The sequence below is a fragment of the Lutjanus erythropterus genome, chromosome 22 (assembly GCF_056507025.1).
Source record: "Lutjanus erythropterus isolate fLutEry1 chromosome 22, fLutEry1.hap2, whole genome shotgun sequence".
Classification (NCBI taxonomy): domain Eukaryota; kingdom Metazoa; phylum Chordata; class Actinopteri; order Lutjaniformes; family Lutjanidae; genus Lutjanus; species Lutjanus erythropterus.
In genome coordinates this window covers 16012394-16038409 of record NC_139338.1, presented here as the reverse complement: position 1 = coordinate 16038409, position 26016 = coordinate 16012394, and the positions used below count along the sequence as shown (strand labels likewise).

Here is a 26016-nt window from a genome sequence, read left to right as displayed (position 1 = left end):
ATAAGACAACCTTTGCAATGTATATGCATTTTATTGCAAAACATCAAAAACAAGAAATATTGAGCACAGATATTACTTCTGGCTTAAGTACTCGCTGCTCACAATAGTAATGAGAGAGATAAGCACAACCCCAGCACAAATTTCCACAATGTTTTTAAAGTCCAGGCTAAATTACACAAACAGCTCAATGTTGTTCTCTTCAATTTGTTAATTCAACACTATTAGAGCAAAAAAAACAAAAAAACAAAACAAAAAACAAAAAACAAAACTCCCATCTACTGCTGGTAAAATCTAAAATGCTAATAAACACAAATCAGCATATTTTCACTCTAAAACAAAAGCAGAGTAATGTTTACAGTTCAGGATTACATAAAAAAAAGCGTGTGATTAAGGATACAGTCACAGAGATAAAATGTTTCCTAGTGACACTACAAAGTTTTATTACATAGACAAATCTACAGTCACATGCACTGAAATACTTTTGTTTACATGATGCCCTTCTTTTAAATGGCAGCTATATTCAGGTAGCATCTTGAAAAGCACAATACTTAGAAAATATTTCCTTTCACCCATCATTTTTTTTTTACCAGTATTACAAACTATTAACTCAAAAACAGATCAGAAAATGATCAATAATTCTCTATTGCTACCTTGAATCTCACAATGTGACAGCTTTGAGTAATTTCATTACCTAAAATCAATGTCACATCACCTAGTTACATGAAAACTGCACTAATGTGCAGTGGAACAATGGAGTTCAATAGTTGAGGTGCTCCAGCTAGCTGGGCAATGATTGGGTCTATATCAATTTCAACTCAAACTGGCAGTCTTTAAATTTGTTGATCAGAAAAAATTAACAGAATCATAAATGTTTTTTTTTCATGACCCAAACAATCATAGCAACCTCCTGATCCCCTTCACAAGGTAACAAACCGTGAAAAAAAACTGAACTAGTTTCAGAATTAGACAGTTTTAATTATAAGTGATCAGCTTTAGCCCTGAAACCCCTAATCAGAGCATCCTTATTGATTACAAAATACATTTTTTCGATTAATAATCATCACTACCCTCATCTTCCTCATCATATTTCCTCTTGAGGGAGTGCTTCTTGTGCTTACCTCTGTGTCTCCGTTTACCAGAGAAGTCAGGGTTAGCGTCCCTCAAGTGCAACTGCTCGTGCTTCTTGAGAAGCCCAGGGACAGAGAATCCCTTCCCGCACGTATCACACGTCCAGGGCTTCTTGCATGTATGAGTCCTTTTGTGGACATTCAGATGGGACGCCAACTTGTAGGTCTTCCCGCACACATCACAGCTGAATGGACGCTCGTTGGTGTGTAATCTGATGTGGACTTTCAGATTCCCGACCTGGGTGAAGGTCTTGTCACATATGGAGCAGCGGTAGGGTCTTTCTCTGGTGTGGATCCTCAGGTGAACCCTCAGGCAGTATTTGCTCGAGAACTTCTTTTGGCAAACGGGGCATGGGATCTTTGCTTTGGGTATGTGGTCCTGCTGGTGTCTCTTCAGGTCGGACAAATAGACGAAGGTCTTTCCACACTGGGAGCAGAGATACTGGCGGTCGCCGATGTGGTAGCCCATGTGTCTCTTCAACAAGCTGGGGACGAGGAATCTCTTGCCGCAACGCTCACACATGTGAGGGCGATCTCTGGTGTGCCAGCGCTCGTGGTTGGACAGCTTGAACGCTGTCGGGAAGCTTTTGTTGCAGTGCTTGCAGGGGAACGTCATCTGGCTTGTGTGGCACTCCATGTGTCTTTTGAAGTAGGTGGACTGCGTGAAGCCCTTGTTGCAGATGTTGCAGTAGAACGGCTTCTGGCCGCTGTGGGCCAGCATGTGCTTCGTCAGGCTCGGCAATTTGGTGAAACACTTGCCGCACTGGCCGCAAGCATAAGGACGCGTGGTGCTGTGGGTCTTCAGGTGGTTGTTGAGGAACGCCTGTGTTCGGAAGCTTTTGTTACATGCCGTGCAAACGAATGGCTTCTCTCCGGTGTGAATGCGTTCATGGTCCATGAGCTTGGACTGATATGGGAAGCTCTTATCGCACACACCACAAGCATATCTGTCAGCTGGTGGCCTGATTTGTTTCTTTCTTCTAATGCTTGGCTTCATGTCATCCCCTACGCTTAACCTGACTGGAGGAAGTGGTGGCAGGGCTGGAAGTGAGAGTGAGTTAGAGGCAATCTGTGACACCCACTGATGCAATGTGACTCGCTGAGTCTGGGGCTTCTGGCTATTTTTTGATCCTGTGGAAGCAGGCTTGATCTGTACTGGAACTACCCTGAAGGGGATTGATTTCAAGGGCAGCTGTACGTGTGGTTTCTCTGGTCTTCCCGTGGGACTCTTTGCAGCACTGCCATCAGGTGTTTTATGACTGTATCTTCTCTGTGGTCCAGTAGCAGGGGTTGCTGAGCTGTCAGAGTCATCTGACATCATTCCCAAGTCTTCAGCATCACTGAGGGAGCCTGGGCTGGCTTCGTTGAGGGAGACCTCTGGTCGCTTCGGTGATTCTGGTGGCGGTTCCACTGGTTTGGGCCGGAAGGCGAGTGAAGAGAGCACACAGTCTCCCACTGAAGATGAGATGGTTGCTGCGCAGATGGAGAAGACTTTGTCAAATTAATTTTCACTGTGACTGATGCTTTTATTTAATAGTTTTCATCATGTTCATACAAACAACCTCAAGTATACCTTTAACACCAAGGAGTCCCTTGGCCTGCTGGTGCAGGAGAAGAGTCTTCAGGTCACTGGACTCGGGGATGAAGCCTCCACACTCCTCCAGTATAGTGGGTTCAGTTGAGATCATGGTACCAAGCTGAGGAAAAGAGGCAGAAAATGGAAGCAATGAATCACTTTCCAGCATACAGTTATTTTACCTCTTAGGTTGGTAGTTACATTATGTAAAATGTCTGACATTAGTAAACGAAGACTTTAAGACTTTAACAAGAACCTCAATTTTATTTTGTGCATGGATGTTATGAATATCCTGAGTTGATGTGGAGCAAATATGTTTAATACATGTCTAATATTGTTCTCAGGCATTTCTCTTGTATTATTCTTCCACATTAACTAAGTAGAAGTGTAAATAAATAGGCTACATCAAATTGTTCCAAGGGACATACATGAGGGAGTCCCTGGTGTATTTTCTATCTTTTAAGGGATCCTGCACTGAGAAAAATTTGATCTAAAGAATTATGTAATATAATCGAAAGATTTTTTGTGAACATTCTAAAAATGTGCCCAGATTCTAAAATGTGTGAGTGATGACCTATAGAAAATCCTGTTGTTGCTTCGCCATGCCAAACCAATCAACTACAAAACACCCATGGAGCTGGACTCAATGCTTTGATCAGGCATTTTGCCACTGAATCAGGGTGAACCAGAAACTTCCCCTCAGCAACCGGCAGCCAACACAGCTGTCGCTGCCCCAGGGTAACTGTCAAAATACAATGAGAGTACATGTACATACCTGGGAGAGATTGGGAACAGGAAGAAGTTGCTCGAGCTTACACACCAGCCCCGCAATCAGAGCCTGCAGTGCTGTATCAAACTTTGTGCCATACTGAACAGGGAAAACTTCCTGCAGAGAAAGAAATATGTATGATCTTAACAGCATCATGACTTCAAAGTTTTTTATTTTCACTGTCTTTTAATGCATAAAAATGCATAATATAGTTGTTCTTATTCACACATTTTTTTTGTTTCTGTTGGCAGATAATGGAATAAATGTGAAATTCAATAGTGGTAATTAATACTGTGTTAACCAGTGTGAATACCAAACTGCTGAGCTGCAGACAAAATCATTATTTTATGATTAAAAATTTGTCAGATAAAAACAAAAGAACAAAAATAAGGATTAACTATGCTGTAAGATCGGCTATGCTGACAGCATTAGACAAAACAAAAGGTTGACGTATTCAAGTAGTCACGAAGCGTCTGTTGCCACATCTAAGTGAGCTATAAGTACGTATTTAAAACAAAAATTGGGTTTGTACAATGATAAACAATGATCTAAGACCCCATTAAGACAGATGTGGATACCTGAAAGAAGCGTTTCCTCTCTGCAGGGTTTTTAAGCAGATTCTGGACCAAAACCATGAAGTTTGTTTGACATTTCTCCACTTCCAAGTCCTTCTGTGACAAAATAAATACTGTAAGTCATGTTTAATTCACAAAGTAGGATTCTACTCAAGTCTAATACGCTGAATAAAAATAAACACAGGCTGTGTTCAAATATGGTAGAACTGTACTGTGTATGTTTCTTAGAAAAAGAAAAAAGTTCCCAATCTTACTGCTGTAGATGAAGAGACCTTCAACTTATTGATGAGAATTTGAATAGCCTTGGAATCTGGTGGGCCTTCTTTGTTAAGCAAATCCAAAATGATCTATGGCACAAGAAAAGGCACAAATAATAAGACATACCACACCATAAATCAAACAAAAACAACTTCATATGAACATAAAGTATTATTGCAGTTATTTGCTTAAATGTTTTTGGACAAAGTACCAAAGATGACCTATTTGAAAGCACAGATTTTCTAAAACGAATGAGAGTGACAACTACATTCAAAGATACGCAGAGAGAAGCTACAATATATTTTCCTGATGTGTGTGATTTGTATCAGGAAACATACGGAGCTCATCAAAATAGTGCGGTATGTAAATATCCACTTTGATACAAGTAACTTTTATGAACAAAGCTAAAGGAATGAATGCTGGTTTAGAAGCCTGGGCCAGAAACTAAAATTAGCACCAGCCACAGTCCAAATGTTGGTAAAATATGCAAGTGGCTGGTAGATTTGTTTCTCTCTACAGCCATAAAACCAATGGTAGTTTATTGAGTGACTGGTAAAGTTGGAACATTTATTATTTATTAAGTTAATTTTGAACCCCACTGGAGAGCAAACATCACAGGCTCAGTGTAATGGAGGTATGCGGCAACTTAATCTGTCTGGTGGTGGGAAGGTTTTAACCTGATATCAATCACGATACGAATCAGTTTTTGTATGTTGTAAACTCTCACCCTTGCTCTCAACCCCAAGATGAGCTGCGCAGTCTGCTTGAAACTCATGAGCTCAGGAACAGTCTGCGTCACCATCAAGACAAACTCCTCCACCTTCCCGTACAGCTTCACGTTTTTCTGACGTATGACCTGCCACAGGAATGAGTAGGTCAGCTGCAGAGGGGAGGCCATCAAGCGAAGGGAGGCTAGAGGAAGGACACCTGTGCAGAACATAAGAAAATGTTTTGTGTTAGTATCTGCTGCACATTTTTTTGTTTAAAGCTGCAAGTTTTATGTCATCAGGTCTTCTAATGCAACTGTTTTTTTTTTTATTTGTTGGAGTTCTGTCTCTAAAACATAAATATGTACCAAATAGGGTGTTACAGGTCTAAAGCTGCAGCTCATAACTGGGTGAACACATATACCAATAACTGTTTATTTGCTCTGCTGTTACTAATACCTACTTTGAACTTACACTACACAATGTGTTCATGTGTTTTGTTTCATAGTGTGTTTCTGACTTACTGCTGTGCAACTAACCTTATTTCCCTTCAGTGTTAATCTCCCCCTCTATCAGTAATAATGTTGAGGTCCAGTGTTTTTTTGAAACGTGGATGTTTCACACAAACATACAAACAGCAGACCTGCTTTCATATGTGGCGTCAGAAGCAGCTGTAGGGGGCGCTGCAGTGCAAACAACACGCTTTGATGAGTGCAGATAAACTGCAGAGGGCAGGGAAGTGTGCACGTTTGTGTGTGCATGTGCAGTCGTTAAGAAAATGAGCGCCAAACTGCCGCCGAGTTAGGTTCAAACTTTAGCTAGTTGGTGTGTGATGTTTAATGTTACTGATGGAAATCGTCATAGTTGATATGACACGATGCAGCGGCCGTTCATCCGGACGAAATGATGGTTTCATTTTAAATCAAGCAGCCTGGACAGTCCCCACTAAAGCTTGATCGCTAGATAAAAACAAAACCTCGTCAGAAATCACCGAAGACTTTCCTACACGGACGATGACCTGAGATTAACAGCAAACAGTCACTTTACAGCAACAGATGGCTCACGTTGCATCTCGTTTTCCGACCACCCTTCTCGGCGGCAGCTGCTGTTAGCTTGCTAACGTTAGCTTAGCAACTTACCTCCAGCATCGGCTCGTTTCTCCATTCTTTGCTCAGGGTGTGTCGCTAATTCATGAGTCACATCAATCGACTACACACACAGAGCGACAATGTTGCACTTTACCCCGAAATACAATGTTTAAAAGTATTTAACCGTCTTTCTTCCGACCGTCAAGCCAGGAAGAATAATGGCGACCGCTAAGTAGCGGCTTTCCAAAACAAAAGTCCGCACGTTTCCGGCGGATGCTTGTTTATAAAATAAAAGCACAAGTCTTTTGAAGTTGCTGGAAAGGAGCAAAAGCCACAGAAAAGCAATCTACCATCTAAATTATGGTGACTTTCACCTTGTTATGAGTATTTTAATCAGAATTTGACAAAACATTAACTGAAATAAAAAAACACTACTTGAAATGATATCATGTACTTTCAAAACTAACCCTGGAAACTAAATGAAATTGACCTGAAAAATACTAAACTATGATAACTGGAACTTTGTTGTGTACCTTTTCTACATGTCCATATGTCATTTTACTGAAAGCAAAAGATTTATAGTAAAACAGCTGTCAAATGTCTAACAAAACCACGAGTACAGTGTAAAGAAACCCAGCTGAAATGTATAACTCCTTGTGATGCATTAAACCCAGGAATGCAGTTTATTGTTACAAGTTTAATCACCAAACATTGTATTTGTGCTATTTTTAATTATTTGTGCAATCACTAATCAAAGCAATGAAGAAAACATGCATCAGTATCCCTGGCAGTGAATTTGTGTCTTTGAGATGACATCAGAGGTCAGCCAGGCCTGAGTAGGTGACCTGACAAAGTTCTGAATGAATGCATGAGCTCTGTTCTCAGATGCTTCTGGGTAAAAATCCAAATATCTCACTCCAAACAAAAAGAATGGAGGCCTTTACTAAAGCCCCTTGTTGTCCATGTTAACTGAACTTTGCATCCTTTTGAAGTTGAATTGTGAACTGTTACTACAACATTAATAAGATGTACCTACCAATATTTATTTTTTACATTGCTGACAAATAGTCTCAGTATATACATATAATATTGACAACAACAATTTTGCTCATGGGCCATTTGCAGAGGATGGACAAAAAAATATTCCCACTTTACAACACATTTCATTACCGAATCATAATCTTAAAGCGCTACAAATGTGGGTCATATGGTATTCATTTGGCAAAAAATGCCCTAAAATAGGACAATGAATTAAAAATTGATGACTTACAGTATGGCTTCTAGAGGCTTTTTTGTGCATCTGGACATGATACGTGTGCTTCCTGATTTTTGTGCATGTTAATTTAAAGGAGGGGGCTTTGACTTTGAAAGCTGTTGAGAGGGCTCTATCAAGTAATTTGGCTAAATTTTCGGCACTTCTGATAGGAGTTTTTGAGGATGTTTAGCCCCTAAACGTGATTAAATTTGGTAAGTAAAAATAATAATAATCCTAGCAATTTTAGTAGGGTCTTCACACTGCTTGGCCCTAAATTAAGACTCAGATATATAATGTACATGCATATAGCTACTGGCATCCAACTACATGACCCACTGCTGTAGCGCACTTTGCAGTAATGGTTTAGTTACTCCAAAGTTATAATGTGTTTTCACAGTATTTTGTCTACCCCCTGTACATTCATGACTCGAATTGGTTTATTTTTCATTTGCAACATTACAATTGTAGAAAAAGTACATTAAAGTTTGTAAGTGGTTTATCATGTAACAAAATAACTTAAATATCTTACATACAATGCAAATTTTGCACATTTTCACAAAATAAAAAAAATACACAAATTGGTCACCATAAGACAATAAAACATGCAAGTTGGAGACTTTAATGCATGTCTCTCCATATTTCATTGATGTGTTTTGGAACTAAATCATTAGAATACAGAAAACTGTTATTGAAATACTAACAATCCTCTGTAGATGAGGCTACATAGCCTGCGGTCTGGAAAGATTCTTCGCCTGTTGATTCATAGGGATCTGCCGACATCAGTCGTGTTTGTAACTGGTATTTCCTCCAGCCTACGGCCAGTTCTTTTGTGACGAGAACAAGCCCTCCTTATGCTCCTCACTGAGCTCATCCGTCCATCTATCTATCTGCCCCAATCTCCCTCACTTTCCCCTCGTCCTGTCTGTCCGATCTCTCGCTCCCTCACTCTGACACATACAGTACAACACGGGGAGTCATGTTCTCATGACTGAACATGATTGACTTGGTGAATAAGGCATTAAAAACGCTAACACACTCACTGGGGCTGAGCAGCAGCTATAGATCGCTGGGCAACAGCTTTGAAATACAATGAAGGGATTCAAAGTGCCTCTGGCGATGGCTATCTGCCATCTGGTCAGATCTTTGATACACAAAGTAGGACACTTGTTGAACTGCTTGGCTTGTTGTTTGTGACAAGCAGGTTGGCAGTTTGTGACAGATCACAGATCACAATAATGTCAACAATAAGCTGCAGCAGATCAAATGCAGTTTCTTCAGTCTTTTACTTCTGATGGATTTCAGTTGTTTCACTAAAGGCAGAATGGAAAGGAATGTACGTCTGCATTATATGCTTTATGCATTCCAGTAGAAGTCAGACTCATAGACAGTAGAATAAGTGGACAGAGCTTCCTGAAAAGTGAAGTTGATGCGGAAGTGTTTTAAACCTGCCTTCTTTCTAATGGCCAGCAGGGGGAGACTCCACTGGTTGCCAAGATAATTCAGATTGTATGAAGTCCTATGAGGAAATGACCCTGCTTCTCACTGGATTTATGACCTCAGTAAACAGTTTACTAATGAGTTTATGGTCTCAGTTGTTAGTTTCAAGTCTACGTCTACACAGTATTATGTTTGTTTTTAAAATTATGGTTTAGAGTAAATAGACATTAAAGCAGGGTATGCTATAGGGCAGGGCTAAGATGTTTTTGACAAGTCATTCTCAGTCAGTCTGTCCAGGGCAACACACAAGTCTCTCGAAATCTAGATCAAATTGTCAAACTAGACAGTTTTCCATTACCCTGTTGACAAGTGCAAAACAGTGTGGAGCGAGTGACAAAACAAATGGAGATGAAAAAACAACAGGTCGGCTAACCGGTGTGTTTTTTTTTTTAGGTTGGACAACAACTATCAGAGGGAAGCGCGTTCATACAGAGGGAGCTCGGAGTAGAACAGCTGGTCCTTCACATGGAAAGGAGCAGGCTGAGGTGGATGGAAAGGAAAAAAATGGACGGACGGATGGATCAAAAACCATCAAAACAGTGTTGTGTGTAATTTGCAGGAATAGCGTCCCGACCAACAATGGCAATACTTTTTTTTTTTATAGCCTCAGCTGCTTCCACCCTTTGGAATACACAGCATGTCATCAGTCATGGGCGACATGATCGATAATTATCTATATCTACCGATATGAAACTTATCACCCAGGCCTATGGAGAGGTGAGCCCTCCGTTAAAATGGATAAATTTCCACAAAAGAAAAGGTAGCAGCTGTGAGCTTGCTTACATTCATGCCATTAGTGACCAGGTGCTAATCTGCAGTTTTCAGCATGTAGGTTGGCATGCAGTGAGTCAGACTATCCACAAACCAGCGGGTCACGGTAGCTCCATTCACTTATTCTACTGTCTGTGGTCAGCATACAGGAGCAGGATGGGATTCAGTGTGTTGACTGCAGTGAAAGGACGGTCTCTATCACCATCAGGCCACAGCCAACAAATTGTTGACAGGGGTCCCATAGCAGAATGAAATGACATCCTCAAATAGATGGTGATATCATTGTGATTTTAGGCTCAAGTGATAATTTTGATAGCAGAGCACAGCAACGCCCTGGATTGCAACAGTTCGAAGCGACAGGAATGTAAAAAATAACACACACACAAAAAAAACAACTTGGTCTGCTCGAAGAAGGCCAAAGCCAGATCCTGTTAAACACTGGCCAAGTCAAGACAATTAACATACTACACCAGATAACCAGCCCATTGTGTAGAGAGCTCTTCATGGCCCCAAAAAACCTCTTCCGATGGTTAAGTGCAGTAAGTGCCTGGGTAATTTTTTATGACTGCCTCCGCGGCAGGTGAGTTTTCTCTCGTTGCTCAGGTCCATGAACTCAGATGAGTGAAAGCAGAGGAAGAATGTCAGATCTCACTCGTTCATCCAGCGGGTTCCAGCCAATAACTGAACAACCGGGAGAGTGAGTTGTTACACTGCTGTCCAGATTTCCCTTTTCTGTTAGTCATGCTTCAGCCACTCTCGTGTTCAGGGATCGCCTCCCCCACTGGTTGCGAGTCAGCAGCGTGGGCGAGCGTTTGAAGCGGGATGGAGATAGACACGGTTGGGATCATGTCAGAAGGTGCCATTAGGCTATTTTCAGAGTTGCACACTGGTAAACGCCTTCCAGACTTTGCCTAAAAATAAAAAAAGAAAGATATATAATCATGCTCACAGCCTGAACAAGTGTCCTTCTATCCTGTTTATGGACAAGTGACAGATGTTAAACCTCCAAAGCGGACATCATTACGTGTGCTAATAACGGACACTCAAAGTACTTCTGAATATTTAATGAACAGTTGTTAACTTTGCAAGAACTGCCTTCCTGGAAGCGCTTGTGAAAATTGAAGGCCCATTATCATGGTGGATTTATTAGACTAACCCACAGAGAGGAAAAGGCACCAGAGTTGATGGATAACATACCACAGGGACAGGTTTCTCATATTAGAGAACCAATATAGGCTAATTTGGGTATACAGTCTATACCCAGCATATATCCTCTCTGAATAACTAATTGTGAAATGGCTCCCAGCAGAATTCTTCATTCTTGAAGAGGCGGAAGTATGAAGACCATGCATCAGCTCATTGTGGTATAGAGATGCCTCGAGTTTGACAATACTGACCTTTTATACTAACTTGCAATTATCTGCCTGAATAGAGTGCTAACTGTGATCCAATAATGCAGTAATGGAGCAAAAACTGAACTTTTATGATGGCAGGAATATAGCCCAAATTGTCTTTTAATGAGACAAGAGCCAGCTCCAGCGGTGAGTTAAATGCTAACGTCAACAATGCCACGGGCCACTTTGAAATCTGAAAATCTTAAGGTGGCACACCCAAACCCACCCGAGATACAAGATACACTCCAGTGTTAATGTGATAAGTCACCAAATACATGTGTGACATCTTTTAATGTAGGTCAGATATATAAAGAATAACATGTCCAGTAAACCCTGTGGCTTTGTTGTATTAGATCTGATTACTAAAAAAATAATCATAAATATTTTATTGTAATTTCAAACGTAAAAAATATAAACATAAAATGTTTTTCTGTATTTTATGTATTTTTCATGACCTCGTAGGGATCACTGTCGTAGAACAAAATGTGAAGTTTGTCTTAACTGCAGACCTTAAATCAACAATCTAACCAAAAACCCACTGACTTTGAGATGAGGGGACCAGAGGTGCAAATATGCTGCCTCATTAGGACTCATTCCTGCAGCAAACTACGGGACAAATTAAATTTTTCTGACCCGATGATGATGATGATGATGATGACGGTCTTTGAATAGTGGATCTGTGCTATGTGAACCAAGCAAATGAGTGATGTAACCAACATTATGGCTATGATGATTGGACAAATTACTTCATGTTGCTCGTCTTGGATGCATGCAATTGCAAATAAACTTTTGTAGTATCTTTAATTATAATATTTTATATATATATTAAGATCACTCATCCCATTGTCATACAGCCAAAATCCAAAATTAATTTTCATGTTTCATTAGCAGTAGTTATTTCACATTCAGTTTGTATACTTACCAGCCACACTAGGACAACAACACAAGCTGCGAAGGGGATGAGAGCCAAAAGCAAGGGTGTTCTCTTCGACAAGCTGTAGTTACGACCCTTCTCCTGACCTCCTGGAAAATCAAAATATTATTGGAAATTTTACTGACTACAGTTACACTGCAGAAATCTGATAGTGAGTAGGCCAATACCCTTGATGTTTATTTACTGAACTGCTGGGGAGGATCCTGGTGGGATTTGAGTTTCATTAGAGGCTTATGTGCAATAATTCCAGTTTTTTCACTCACTTTGGTTCCCTTTTGAGAAGTCAAGCTGCATTAAAGCAGGCATGTGACTTGCTTCTACTGCAGGTTTTATCTGTATGTTCTCTGTGTGTTCAAGGTTACTGTCCCCAGCTGTGTGTCCTTGACCCCAAATCAATATCTGTCCACTAATAGGCTAGAAGGCTGCGGTATCCATTAAAAACAGAAAAATGAAGATGAATGATGTACCTGGTATAGGTTGTGGATTAAGGCATGGTGGCGGCTTGCACGAGAAGCCGGATGTTCCTTGAGAGGCAGCATGTAAGACGTCTTTGATGTAGTCAAAGTAAAGACCAGACATTAAGCTCTCTTCCCGATAGTGACACTGGAAGACTTGCATCGCTGTTTCCTGGGGGATCAGACAACAACAAGCAATCCTCAAATAACTCAATTATGTGATTTAATGTGCAAAACAGCCCCTAAATGTCCAAAATATTACGTAGTTGTTCCTAAAACTGAGCTGCAGCGCTTTTTTTTTGTTTCAGATTTGTCCTTTTCTTGCTCTGCAAAACATGTTGTGATGAGCACATTATGCAAAATGTGCTTGATAAATACGTCTGATTTTTCTAATCTGTTGCAAATCATGCAGTTATACTACATGGATATTTCATATGCTGCAAGGCTAATCATACTCTACAAATGCACATTTATTCAACATTCAAGTATTGAATGACAGAAGAACATGATGATCTGTATTTGTTAACTAGTAACACTTTATATTAAGGTCCAGGTAATAAGCATTAGTTAAAAGGTAATACCACCCTTGTAAGTCCTTTTAAGAAGCATAACATTATTATGTGTTAATAAGACGATCTAACAATACCTTTAATAAGATTTCTTTCTTTATTAAGATTAATACATACTTAATTATGCATTGTTAACAGTTAAATATGGACTTATTATCAATGCTTTTTGCAGCCACTGGATCTAAAGCGAGAGCAATGCTTTAGATTAATACATCCTTAATTAAGCATTTATGAACAATTAACTTTTTTCAACTAAACAATGTGTTTATTGTCATGTTAAAATACATCTATAAGCAGCTGTAAAAACCTTAGGGTTTCTTATAATAGCATTACGTACACATTTTTTGAGCTTCAATAAGTGCATAATAAAGGGTTAATTAACCTAACAAATTGTCAACAGTTTATAGATTGCTTAAGAGCCGTAATAAAGCCTTATGAGTTTCTTATAATTGTTTGTAATAGAATTACAAACATATTTATTTAGTTTAGTTAACTTGGCAATGTCATTTTTATTGCTTTACTGAAGATTGACACAGGCTTTATTATGCATTTATTAACAGTTAAATATGTTTTTTTTTTTGCAGGTGCATGATAGAAAAGTGAGAACAGCACCTGATTAAGGTTAATACATCCTTTATTATGCACTTATTAACAGTCAGTTATGCTTTTTGCAATTCAAGCATGTTGCCTTTTTTAAATTATGTGTTAATAAGACTAGTGTTAATAATTAATAAAATAAATAATAATTATTTATAATAGCATTATAAACAGATTTTTAGTGGCACAAAGCATAGTTAACTGTTAATAATTGTACACTTAACTGAAGCTAAAATACATTAAAGAAAGTGTATTAATCTCAATAAAGCAACAAAAAGGTTAGTAAAGGTTCAACAAAGACATTACAGGCAGGATAGTTAAACTCAGTAAATGTGTTTGTTGGTGGTTGGTTGGTGAATGGTTCTTAATGGTTCCTAAGTAGTCTGTAAACTGATTAAAGTGCTTATAAATGTCTCATGATCTAGCAAGAAACTTGTTTATGACGCTATTATGAGCACTTACAAAGGCCCTTTTAATACATAATAATGTTAATAAGCATCTTATGAGGACTTGTAAGTGCCTTTTTAATGCTTATTATAAGGACTTAAAAATAAAGTGTTACCATTACCAGTTCCTCATGGTCAAAGGTGAAGCGTAAACTCTTCAGCATGGCGATGAAGACTATTATGTTTTCTTTGTTGGAGGAGATGGCACCAAACATGTCGGCCAGCTTCCGAAGGCTTTGCTCCAAAGGATAGATATTTAACACCACCCAGCACGTGCCAGCCTGGAGACGCAGGTACAGAAACAATTAACACCCTTTGTTTGATATTAAATCACCCATTGAACTTTATTTCTGCTTTCACCTCTTCATACATACCACTTCTTTAGGAATGTAACTAACAGGAATCTCATAATCAGATGGGATATTCTGCTTCTATAAAGGAAATAATGACAGAAAGATTTTTGCAACATAATATCAGTGATACAGGATTGTCATATAGTTTCCTTACATACAGAACATAAACACATATTTGAAGATCAGCGGACGAAAATATGAGAGTGAATGTGATATGTATGAAGCTTGTTGCAACTCAGTAGTCTCACCAATAAGGACAGCTTGCTCACATCATCAGTAATCGCTGTCCCAAATTTTCCGGAGCAGAGATTCAAACTTGTGAACAGACTCAAGAAGAGACAAGGTGCTTTCAAGATCTGTAGGACAAAAAAAGTTAACATAAAACAACACAGAGTGTATTTAAATCACATTAGTTATAATATACTGTATTTATTATAGTATAACAATTTAATGAAAAGTTACAAGTAGTAGTGTTTAACTGTATCTAATTTACACAAATCCAGTTTTACATTTGCTGGAAGCTAACCAGTGAAACCACAGTGACACCAACACAATGACCATGGTTGTTTTAAGAAACACAATCAGTTTCCCCACCCTGATTTAATGATAACAGACAAATGTGGTTTTCTGGATGATTTCCCTACATGCATGCTGTCAAATGCACATCTTTCATAAAGTGTCATGTTAAAGCAGATAAATCAGACAAATATTTCAGCTTTCTTTAAGGCTTGTTATCTTAATCTTCTGATATACTTCTGAAACAGAGGATCTAATTTATGGTGTAACGCCTTTCCTGTGTTAGCAGGGACTCGGGAGAATTTCTTTCAAAAGCGATCAGTCCTCATATTGGTTTGAGGTCATGTTTACCAAATGCTGGATATCATGTTTCATATCTAGTAATTTCTGCTTTTCAGATGTGAACATTTGCCGTTTTTTCTTGGGAATGATGCTGTATTTCGAATGCCACACACATTCTTAAATGGCAAAGAGTGATGATATGCCACAGATTTGGTCATATTCTAGCCAAACACTGAGTCCATATATTTTAATACATGGCATGAGGGCACATTTGGATATATTTTAAAGTGTATGCAACATTAGATATAACTGGTATGAGGCAAACCTGCTTAGTATTTGACCTGGTATAAAACATTTAAAAATATATCTCCATATTCTGGGGCATTTTGTACAGTGTGCATGACAGTAAATTGAAGGTTTTGTACAGTTAAGACGCCACCCTGCACTGAGAATTTGTGAATGGCATTTTTTCCACATTTTCTAAAAAAAAAAATGAATGACTAATAAAGAAAAGAATCAGCAGATTGATCAACAATGAAAATCTAAAATACAAACTATTTTCACAGTGGATACTTTTTACCTCTTTTCTCATGATAAAAAGAACCACTTGGGCACCGTCACATGCACAGAAGTGTAAAATGACTAACAGCATTTATGTGACAGCTGCGGTGACTCTCTGTGCTACTCTGAGGCGTTAAGATTTTAAATGCAAAACACCCAATGAGCTCACACTGGACAGACTTCAAAGATGACAGTGTGAGGCAAGAATGCTTCAAAGGAATTTCATTCTTGTAAAAAAAAATTTTCTTGCAACAGAACGAAACGAATGTGTAGTCAGACATCTGGGAGAACACGTGCTGATCTTCCTTGTTCAATATATTGACTGAAAGCAAACAGTGTCCTTTCACTTTACTCCTCCTTGTATTGCAGACCTCTTAACACATTAAAATACCTCTTAACCCAATAATACTGTATTCTTAATTATAAGAACTTTTATTATTTATACAGCACTCAATTTTAAAATACTACAGGAATATTATTTCATTTACACATTAAGCATTTACACGTTAAATTTTTAGATTTGTGTTCTTCTTTCACTGCTTAAAAATGAATTAAAGCAAATAGGCTACACTGCATTTAGCACTCAAAAGTAGGGTTACAACTAGCAGTTATTTTCATCATCAATCAATGTGTCTGTCATTTTCTCAATTTATCAGTTCTTTGGTCCATAAAATGTCTTGTTTTGTCCACAGTCCAGAGATGATTCAGTTTACTGTCATAAAGGACTGAATAAACCAGAAAACATTCATTTGAGAAGCTGAACTCAAGAGAATCTGGAGATTTTTTTCTAAGAAAAAAAAAACTTAAAATGATTAACTGATTATCAAAATACTTGGTGAATAATTTAATAGCTGACACCTGATCAATTAATTGTTGCTACTTTAAAGTACAGTGGAAAAACACAGTGAGATTCCTGTGTACACATTTTCTGCCATTGAACAAGCACAGCACGTGATAATTAAGCCACAAGAATAAGCCGTGTATCACTCTATACCCTTTTACAACACAATTAGACCTACTATCTCTGTAAAAAAGCAAACACAAAAAGAAATTTTACTACTTACTTTCTTCCTCATATGGAGCAAAAATCCGTGGTTGCTCAAATCCAGTGCATGAAATTGAGTGTTTCCAGTTCAAAGACAGAGCTCATTGTGCGTGTGTGTGTGCGCGTGTGTGTGTGTGTACGTGTGTGTGTGTATGTGTGATGTCCAAGCGTGTAGTGAAACTTGAGGATGGGCTGGCTGGCAGTCTGCTTTCACTCCAGACAGATTGGTGAGGTCCTTTTGACGTGGTGGAGAGGCCGCCTACAGGCTGAGTCACTGTGTCACACACACACTGATGCCGTCTGAGACTTTTTTCCACAAACTCCCACGTATCAATTTTGTTCGTCAGGAGAAAGTGGGCGCTTGTTCTCTAATATTTCGCTTTAGAATATGTCAAGGTTATTCCCCCAAGCTGCTATTCAGAAAGTGAAAATAAGATAGTGATGTTGACTTTGGGGGTCGGGGTCACAACATAATCTTTACTTTCTTATCATAATCAATGTATATATATATATAATTTTCTCTGAGTTTTAGCTCATTTACTCATTTTTTTTCGCTTTAGCTGTCATTGAATTACTTCAGTGATTTTGTAGATGTGCAGAAAGTACATCTGTGCAGCATTCCTGGAACTGATTATTGATTTCCATTCTCATGTCAATACGAGTCACAAAGGGGATTCATTAAAAAAAAGATCATTATCCTTTGAGATAACTGTTGCGTCAGATGTGGAAACGTAATATCAACAATGGCAGAACATTTTGGACATGTAATGCTCTAAAAATAAAGTGTCATAGGTTAATGTGTGTTTTGTTTACATCTGATTATAATGACCTCATTAGAGTGAAGTCACAATGTAGCAGCAGTCAGGGAAGGACTATTTTCTTCATTGGAAGTTGGAAGTGAAAATGTGACACTGTGAGCTGAGTCAGGTCGTCAAAAGCAGGTCATGTCTAAATATAACCCAGACAGCTTAGGACCCCGCAAAACAAAAACACACGGGCTGCGAGCCGGAGGGTTCGAGGGCACACGTTCAGATCAACAGGTGAGCCAGAGATTGATGGGACTAACAAAAAAAACGCAGCTTTGTTTTATAGTGTCGTCTCACAGATTAACACTAATGTACTCACGTGTGACACCATTTCAAGCACGAACAGAAGTGATACGGTGCCAGCTGTGTTTGCTGATAAACAAGTTGCATGCCTGCCGTCCTGGAGAGAGCACAAAGAACAGACATGTTTAACACGTTACACGTTAGCAGCACATGTAACACTACGTAAATGCATGTAAACTCATGCTTGCTGTTGTTTCCCCTGTTATAGAAATGGATGACTTTGAGCAGGAGGGCATAAATGAGGAACTTATTGAGTTTGCCATTCGAGAGAGCATGCAGGATGCCTACAAGCTGCCATGTCCAATACAAACAAACAGGTATGAGAGAGTCCAAACTGTCTATGTGTCCAATAGGTTTTCCCTTAAAGGGTTATGGGTGGGACTATCCAATAAAAGTATTTCTATAATCTTTATCATTAATGTATTTATTTGGAAATTCATGGGAAATGAATTAAATAAGGCTAATAAACTCCAAGCTTGGTCGGAAGGAACATTCTGGGGGTCTAACTCTAGTTCACAAAAGATAAGGAAAGTCCTGAACCTTTACAGAAGATAAGGGACATTCCTAAACGTGGTTACGAAAGTGCTACAGTTCACAGTTCCCCATGTAGGTTTTTAGGGGGACGTTCCATTCCTCTATTTTCAGCTGGAGTTCTAAGGGGGAAAAAAAGCAAGATCTAGAGGGAATGTCCTGTAGTAATGGCCTCCTAAATGAAGATGTAAAACATGATTAATGTTTGTTAAAAGTCTGCCAAATAATTTCCCCCTCCCCTTTAAAGAAGGCCACATCGTCAGCATCTAGGAACGTTGTGGGAACAAAATATTTTAAAAATGCCTACAAATGTTCTCTAAAAGCCTGCCCTTTAAGGAACCCCACATCATGACTGTCCAAGAACCTTCTGAAATGCTACAAGGTGATGTCCTTTGCATCAACCAACCCAGCTGGATCCTCTAAAGATTCTCAGATGATCCTGAATGTTCCTTCAGTCAGTCAGTCCACCAAATGTACAGTTTCTAGCTGGGAACACTGCACTGCAGCTGTGTCATAGTGTTTCTAGAGTAAAATCTATAATTTAACCCACTGCTCTGCTTTGGTTCATTAGGAAGGAACCAAACAGTGAAGCCTTTATGAAGATGATGGCAGCCATTCACAAAGGTAATGTTCTTATTTAAGTCTCTAAGTGCAATTCCATTCGTACGAAAGTAAACCATTAAGGGTAATATTAAGCACAGGTGTATATGGCAGAAGCACCAGTCAGTGTTCACAACATAAATATGACAAGTCTCTCCCCATGTGTGTTCTGTGTGGGTCCTGGTTGTGTCTCCACAGGTGATGTATCTGCGCTGCAGGAGCTGTCAGGTTGTGTGTCTGCCCTCAGAGAGACTGACAGCAGGGGCTGGCTGCCCCTGCACGCAGCTGCTGTGCAGCCACAGCGAGACATCCTGCATGTGGTGCTGCAGGGTGAGAGCAAAGTGCAACAGACTGGGTGTGAAGTGTAAACGAAAAGAGCAACTAGCATCTGAAATTTGATAAAACCATTTAGTTAGAATGCCTGGAGACGTACAGCATGTGTATTTCACCAACTCTAACATATTCTTGTTGGTGTTTTTGTAGCAGTGTTGACGTCCACAGACCTGACCCTGGAGGAGCATACGGGGGATGGGGATACGTCTCTGACTCTGGCAGCAGAGGCCGGCCTGGTGGAAAATGTCAAGATCCTGTTGCAGCACGGAGCTTCACCGCACAACACCAACGACAGGAACGAGTCTCCTCTGCTCATCGGTAACACACACAGATTCAACACAATGCACTTACACTTACAACAGAATATTCCTAAACAGGGATATTAGTAGACTACCACTGACTAAATTACTTTATTGTACGTTAATGCAGTAAATCATAACTCCTTTACAAATTGGTGTTTAACATTCATATGAAGCTTCTAGGTTTTTCAGGTTGTATACACATATTTAAATTGGATCTAGCTTACAATATATAAAGATTATATATCTATTTTATGTTTAGAGCTAAATATCAAATATTATCATGCTAACATGCTAAACTGAGATGGTAAACATGTTAAAGATCCCTACATGCTGACTTTAGCATTTAGTTCAGAGCAGCACTATACCTAAATGGCATGGCTGTAGTCTTGTTAAAACCTCAGTATCTGCTGTAACAATTAGCAAAATAATGACTTATTATTTCAAAATAATGTATACGTATTGTATTTTCTACACTCTGTAGCAGTGAGACAGAAATCATACGACATGGTTCTAGCCCTCATCATGGGTGGAGCCTTTGTGGAGCAGGTGTGCCTCAAAAAGTGGACAGCCACCCATGAGGCTGCAAAGGTGAACAGCGTGGCACTGATACTGGATGAAGCGAGTTAATCAGAACTCAAAACCCTGGCTAAATTTAACATTTTCTCCCTTCGTCTTTATGTCCTTGCTTTCTATGTCTTGCACCAGGTGGGCTGTCCAGCTATTTTGATGCTGCTGCTTCGACACGGAGCCAAAGTAACTGCCAGAGACGGTCACGGGGTGACTCCTCTGGGGATCGCAGCTGAACATGGCAACACTGACGTTTTGGATATGCTCATACAAAGTGGTAAATGCTAAAATACTTTGCCTCACATGATGTTAGATTTGTATGTTTTTCTCACCCATCAGACCTTGTTGTATTTCCCCTGTGCTCCACTAGGTGGTGAAGTGAATGCCCAGGCCACCAATGGAGACACGGTCCTGTATGATGCATCTGGATCAGGAAACTTGGACTGTATCACGCTGCTCCTGCAGCACGGCGCCAACCCCAACGTTGCCAGCAATGCCTTCCAGCTACCCATCCACAGAGCTGCATATGAGGGACACATACTGTGAGCTGACCTTCATGTCCTCAAGCTGTGTGATGATGTGAAAGAGCACCCAATCATCCTGACACACTAGTTGTGGCCATATTCTCATGCCAAAAGCTTGAGAATATCTAAGTTTTAAAATATAATCCAATTCCGTGGCAAAAAGAAATGACTGGAGACAAATTAACATTCCTTTCCTAGTATTTTGCAGTCAGATTGATGAAACTGTAGACTGAAACATGTCTCTCTCTGCACCTCACAGCTCTGCAGTGTTGTCGCTGCAGTCATTTCCACAAAGAGCCTTCTGTTTATCACTGTTTTTCAGCTCCGTCACCGAATAACACTGCCGCTCAAACCACAATCTAATGAACATTTTTCTCTGTGTCCTGTTTTCTTCTTTTAGCATTTGTTTTTCACTGTTTCTGTCCCTCGCCCTCTTCCCATTTGTCTCCCTGACTCTCTCTGTCTGCCTCTGTAGAGCTCTGAGGACTCTCATCCCCATCACCACAAAGAGAGCTATCCGTCTCTCAGGCCAGGACCCGGTCCACTCAGCAGCTGATGGGGGACAGGCTGAGTGTCTGCGGCTGCTTATCCAGAGAGGATACAATGTCAATGCCTTGCTAGGCGCACACATCTCTGGTATGCTAAAGTCTGTCACACACATACTTGCTCAAAAATCAAAGTTTCATCAGTCTTTTATCCTTACTTATTAATATTATATTCTATTTCTTCAATATTCTACAAAATAAATCCCAGTTAATCTTACACACTGAACTTTAAAGTCATACAACTGGATGCAGGCAGCTTATCGTCTGTTTAACTGTAAATCTTGTTGCAGAGAACTACAGTGACCTCAGGAGGTCTCCTCTGTACTTTGCTATTTGTAACGGTGATGTGACCTGTGCTAAGATGCTGCTGGAAGCGGGAGCGAGAACTGACCTGGATCCACTACGATGCATCCTGGTCGCTATACGTGCTGAGAGGTGTGCGGCATAAATATGCTTGTATTACATAGTCGTTATAACTAACGGTCATAGGTGGATTATGAGACACTTGACCCCAGGGCATGGACTCGTAAAAGCTCACACAATTAATGCCACTCTTACAAGTGGTAGGTAGGTTGTAAACATGTTATAAATCATTAAGAAGCTGTCACGGCATATTAGATAAAAAGGCCACCAGTGACCTGCTGTTTGCCAAATAGTGAGCCCACATTTATCTGTACTCTTAAGCCTCTGATCTCATGTCTTACTGAGACTACTTTGTCTTCTCCATCAACAGCATTTATACCAGCTACATCAGATAGTTGTTAATACATTACCAGCATTTTAACCACTGTTAGCATATCTTAAGAGTCAAAATTATTATTAAAATTATTGTCTTATCGTATGTATCATGATGGTTTCTTTCTTGTGACATCTTCAAAGAGAGTGAGGGAGTTATTCTTTCAGTTTTTTAGTAGGACTTTTAGGGCTCGGTTATTGACATGAATAACTAAGCTATGACTATGAGGCACAAATTTAATTAAAAAAAGTTCAAACTGTGACTTCATGCAGAGGCTCTGGCTTAGGCCCCCACCCGCTCATGAACTCATGGGCCCGTCCAGTAATCCACTCTTGCTTACAATAATGTGTTGTGTCACAGTAACCTCCGTCATCTCTCTATTTGCCCATTTCCAGGTATGACCTGGTGCAACTGTTGCTGTCCTATGGAGCAGAGGTGAACTGTTATTTCAGAGTGATCAGCAACACGGTGTTCCCCACAGCCCTGCAGTACTGCCTGAGGGACAGCGTCATGCTGCGAATGCTGCTCAACAGTGGATATCAAGCTCACAAGTACGTCTACCAACTGTAAAATATGAACAGTCCTAACATATTTGATGAGAGGTAAAGTGGCTCTGGCTCAGTCTTTCTCAGGTTGTAAAATGCATACAAGCAAAACTGCACTGAAAGGTCATATATTTTACCATTTCATCTCTGTGACGTTGTTTCTGGTAGGTGTTTCCAATGTTGCCATGGTAATGGAGAAGAAATGGACAGTACATGGACTGACCTCCATAATCAAGCCTATCAGATTTACAGCCAACCTAACATCATTGCAGTAAGAGCTATGTAGACTCCATAGAGATTAAGGCTGGATTGCAGCAACAATGATTTAGTCATGGTATAATTTTAAATGATGCTGCTCTGACTTTAACTAACAAACTAACTAGCAAACAGTGTAACATTTTGTTTACTTTTTAGCAAGCTGGCTAAGATTTTTTTTACATTAAAAATCTGGATTAACACATTTTTAATCTTTTATCACAAGACACCCTCAGTCCAGCCAGGCCCGACCTAGGATGATCAAATCTGGGTGTGTAACTCATGGTTGGCTCCCAGATGATCACTTTGGAGCCCAGCCAGGATTTCTTCTCTTCTGGCATAATCACGTCATATGTGGCTCTGATGGTGAAGCTCAGTATATTGCAATGCAACAAATAACAAATAACAGGGACTAAGGTTTTCATTTGTAAACTGTGACTGATTACAGCACTGACAACAACTTGTGTAGTACAATTTACAAGGGCTTACTGTGACCTAACAGCCTATGAGACAATACAATAAAACAACCACATCACTGCATCCAGAGGAACAGTCATGTCCAGGTATGTTCTGTCTATGATTCAGTCCTGTTTAGTGGACTGTAAATCACAACCTGCAGCATCAAAGCTTCAGGAGGATCAATCACATCCAGGCTTCTTGTGTTTATGATTAAGTCCTGTTTATGCAGACTGTAACTCAAAACCAGCAGCATTACAATGTCAAGAGGATGAGTCAAGTCCAGGTTCTCCAGTTTCTCTGCCATTATGCCTTTCTCAAGATGCTGCCATGTGGTGGTTTTATCCTTTGCTTTTACACACAACTGGAGGTATGTTTTGACTAGCCTTGTGATGCCCTCTGGGACCTGGAAGAAGTTGAAAGCTGCCCACACGATGTCATGAGGCACCGACCCAAAGGCATCTACAAGATCAAGGAACAACACATGGAGATTTCTCTCCTCCTTCTTGCCAGTTTGGATCAGATGGTATATGACATTGGTTCACAACACCAAAGAAGGTCGTTCCCTCCACATTCAGAAGGCTGATCTGGTGGAACTGGCTAATGGTTGAAGAAAATTAAATTAATCTTTGTTGGAACAACCCAGAGTGATACAGAGTGAAACTTTGTTGTTGCTGCAATCAACCAATCAAAGGTCTGATAATCCAGCATATGCGGTAAATCACACCCCTGTGTTTTTTGTTATTCTCTTATAGTTCTGTGAATTTGTATCTGTGTCATGGCTGACACACGTGGTCGGCAGTATTGTGCGGACACTCCTGGACTACGTCAGCCATGTCAGGATCTGTCCCAACCTCCAGCGCATCCTTGAGAACAGGCCTGAATGGGATGATATTTCTGACATACTGAGTAAAACTTCAATCCATTTCCTTCCATTACTTTGTATTTTTTTAAAAACATCCATGATGTTAAGAATGTTTTAAGCACATAGAGGTGTTTGCTTGTGTGTCCCCAGGCAAGCCACGGCCTCTGCAGCACTTGTGTCGCGTGGTCATCAGAGGTCACATGAGCCTCAGGACGCTGAATGACCCTGAAGTCATGTCTGCTGTCCCTTTTCCTCCAGCACTGAAGAACTACATCACCTACAGAGACTATGACCTGTATGGTGGCCTCTTCTCAATGTGAAACACACCTGTGAGATTACAACACTAATGAAAACACACTAGTCACTCTTTAAAAATACATCAAATTGAAGTATATTTTCTCTCAATGTTCTAGTTTTATATATTATGAGTGGAGTGCATTTTATGTAAAGTCCTCCCAGGATTCTTTATACTTACTTTGCATTTATATAGTATATTCTCATTCCTTTTACTAATAAACATTGGATCAACTGGCTATGAAATTCATCCTAGTTAATCCTTAAAAAGATGCTGTATATTATGCTGTGAATGGAAACGGTAGCAATTCTGTGTTGCTCTTTCAACTTTTGTGTAGTAATATTATACATGTACTGTTAATATCCTGTAATGCATTTCAAAGTACTAACACAACTGCAAAATACACGTATAGCTTATGAAATAGATGTGTCATAAAACTTAATGCCCTGTACTCCCACACAGGTGTTTTCACTTGTTGTCAATTGGATCAAGGAGGAGTTGGACAGTGTGTTGTATGAGGCTGCAACACTACTTCAACCAATCAGAATGATTAAAGTGTAACTTGTCCTGCCCTAACAGTTTGCACACACCCACACAGTTCTGATAAGAGGTCTAATCAGGCAGGTTAAGTGAAAACACCTGTGTAGGTGGATAACAATATTCTCACTTTGTTCTGGCTGTAAGTGTACACAATAGTCAAAGTGGTGGGTTGGCATAAAAAAAATAGAATTTTTACTCATATACAACATGTGTGAGTGTTTTGTTATTTTGTAATGATAAAATATATAACAAAAAGTCTTGCTACCTGTCTTTCTTAGGATGCTTTGGATCCAAATACAGTGGTGTAGCAATAGCCTCGTGTTTGAGTTGTTTTTGTGTGTTAATGTGACCAGTCTGTGCTGGTCCTGGCTGAAAGTAACCACGTCTTTTGTGAAATATGGTAGGTAATTTGTGGTGGAATTTTTACTTTACAAATTATGAACATGGGAGAGGGGGATCAGGATTAAGATCACAAAATAAATAAAAATCTACAGGACTGCAATTCAATATGATGCTATGAAGCTGTGTAGCAAAATTAATGCCTATCCATCTAATAATTGTTGAGACAAGTTGTCATTTGTTTACTGATAGTGGACTTTTTAAGACCGATATAATGATGATAGTTTGGAGCAGGAAAAAGCTGATGGCTGGTTTACTGGCTGATATCACCACCACCTCCATTGGTAATGAACAAACTTTGACTACTAGAAACCAGCTAACAGTTGAACTGAACATTTAAGTCACATTGATAAAAACTAAATAAATATATAAATCAGAAAGATAACATCAAACTGCCATCAGCCACTATCAGAGCCAAGTTACACTGATACCAGTTGAGCTGTGCCGTTTCTTGGGAGATACATTATCTCTGTTTATCCTTTTTGTTTTGTGCAGTTGGGTCCAGTTGGTCTTTTTTGGCCGTGAACAAAGCCACTCAGGCCGTGGTGACAGACTGCTACGTTGACAGGCCACAGTCTCTGAGCTCACATGCTTTTTGTGGCTCTGTCTCTCAGAGCGGTGCCTCCCAAAAAAGACGCT

The 26016-nt window shown here is 39.7% G+C and overlaps 3 protein-coding genes across 8 annotated transcripts; 1 reads left to right on the top strand and 2 right to left on the bottom strand.

Moving 5' to 3' along the window:
- Positions 1–11: 11 nt before the first annotated feature.
- Positions 12–5247, bottom strand: LOC146306769 (uncharacterized). 2 transcript variants are annotated; one of them, XM_084711194.1, is made up of 6 exons: positions 5033–5247; positions 4302–4394; positions 4051–4143; positions 3479–3589; positions 2701–2824; positions 12–2600 (listed from the first exon to the last, which is right to left on the bottom strand). In XM_084711194.1, the coding sequence occupies exons 1-6, from the start codon at positions 5243–5245 to the stop codon at positions 1051–1053; spliced, it is 2184 nt and encodes a 727-aa protein (XP_084567320.1). In that variant the 5' UTR covers positions 5246–5247; the 3' UTR covers positions 12–1050. The 2 variants fall into 2 exon arrangements, with proteins under 2 accessions (XP_084567320.1, XP_084567321.1); XM_084711195.1 differs by having other exon boundaries at positions 4051–4140; positions 5033–5243.
- Positions 5248–10039: 4792 nt separating this feature from the next.
- Positions 10040–18008, bottom strand: LOC146306768 (uncharacterized). Of its 5 annotated transcripts, none has more exons than XM_084711214.1 (7): positions 17901–18008; positions 14620–14727; positions 14393–14449; positions 14135–14299; positions 12419–12578; positions 11940–12040; positions 10040–10534 (listed from the first exon to the last, which is right to left on the bottom strand). In XM_084711214.1, exons 1-7 carry the CDS (start codon positions 17910–17912, stop codon positions 10370–10372), a joined length of 768 nt encoding a protein of 255 aa, XP_084567340.1. In that variant the 5' UTR covers positions 17913–18008; the 3' UTR covers positions 10040–10369. The 5 variants fall into 5 exon arrangements, with proteins under 5 accessions (XP_084567340.1, XP_084567339.1, XP_084567341.1 ...); XM_084711213.1 differs by lacking the exon at positions 17901–18008 and adding an exon at positions 16795–17258; XM_084711215.1 differs by lacking the exon at positions 17901–18008 and adding an exon at positions 16795–17258 and having other exon boundaries at positions 14141–14299.
- On the top strand, positions 17338–24588 carry asb15b (ankyrin repeat and SOCS box containing 15b). Its single transcript, XM_084711216.1, has 14 exons — positions 17338–17815; positions 18093–18201; positions 18987–19039; positions 19214–19345; positions 19499–19666; positions 20132–20238; positions 20356–20494; positions 20588–20759; positions 21217–21377; positions 21577–21721; positions 22418–22573; positions 22736–22838; positions 24034–24187; positions 24294–24588. The coding sequence occupies exons 2-14, from the start codon at positions 18095–18097 to the stop codon at positions 24461–24463; spliced, it is 1767 nt and encodes a 588-aa protein (XP_084567342.1). The 5' UTR covers positions 17338–17815; positions 18093–18094; the 3' UTR covers positions 24464–24588.
- The last annotated feature ends 1428 nt before the right edge of the window (positions 24589–26016 follow it).

Coding starts and splice junctions, on each gene's coding strand:
- LOC146306768 (XM_084711210.1), bottom strand. CDS start 14,751: ATGTTAACTTTTTTTGTCCTACAGATCTTGAAAGCACCTTGTCTCTTC. Junction 14,300..14,392: donor GTTACATTCCTAAAGAAGTG/GTATGTATGAAG, acceptor CTGCGTCTCCAG/GCTGGCACGTGCTGGGTGGT. Junction 12,041..12,418: donor TAATCCACAACCTATACCAG/GTACATCATTCA, acceptor TTGATTTTCCAG/GAGGTCAGGAGAAGGGTCGT.
- asb15b (XM_084711216.1), top strand. CDS start 18,095: ATGGATGACTTTGAGCAGGAGGGCATAAATGAGGAACTTATTGAGTTT. Junction 20,760..21,216: donor GCATATGAGGGACACATACT/GTGAGCTGACCT, acceptor CTGCCTCTGTAG/AGCTCTGAGGACTCTCATCC. Junction 21,722..22,417: donor GTCGCTATACGTGCTGAGAG/GTGTGCGGCATA, acceptor GCCCATTTCCAG/GTATGACCTGGTGCAACTGT.
- LOC146306769 (XM_084711194.1), bottom strand. CDS start 5,245: ATGTTCTGCACAGGTGTCCTTCCTCTAGCCTCCCTTCGCTTGATGGCC. Junction 4,395..5,032: donor TCTTGGGGTTGAGAGCAAGG/GTGAGAGTTTAC, acceptor CTTGTGCCATAG/ATCATTTTGGATTTGCTTAA. Junction 3,590..4,050: donor AGAGGAAACGCTTCTTTCAG/GTATCCACATCT, acceptor CTTTCTCTGCAG/GAAGTTTTCCCTGTTCAGTA.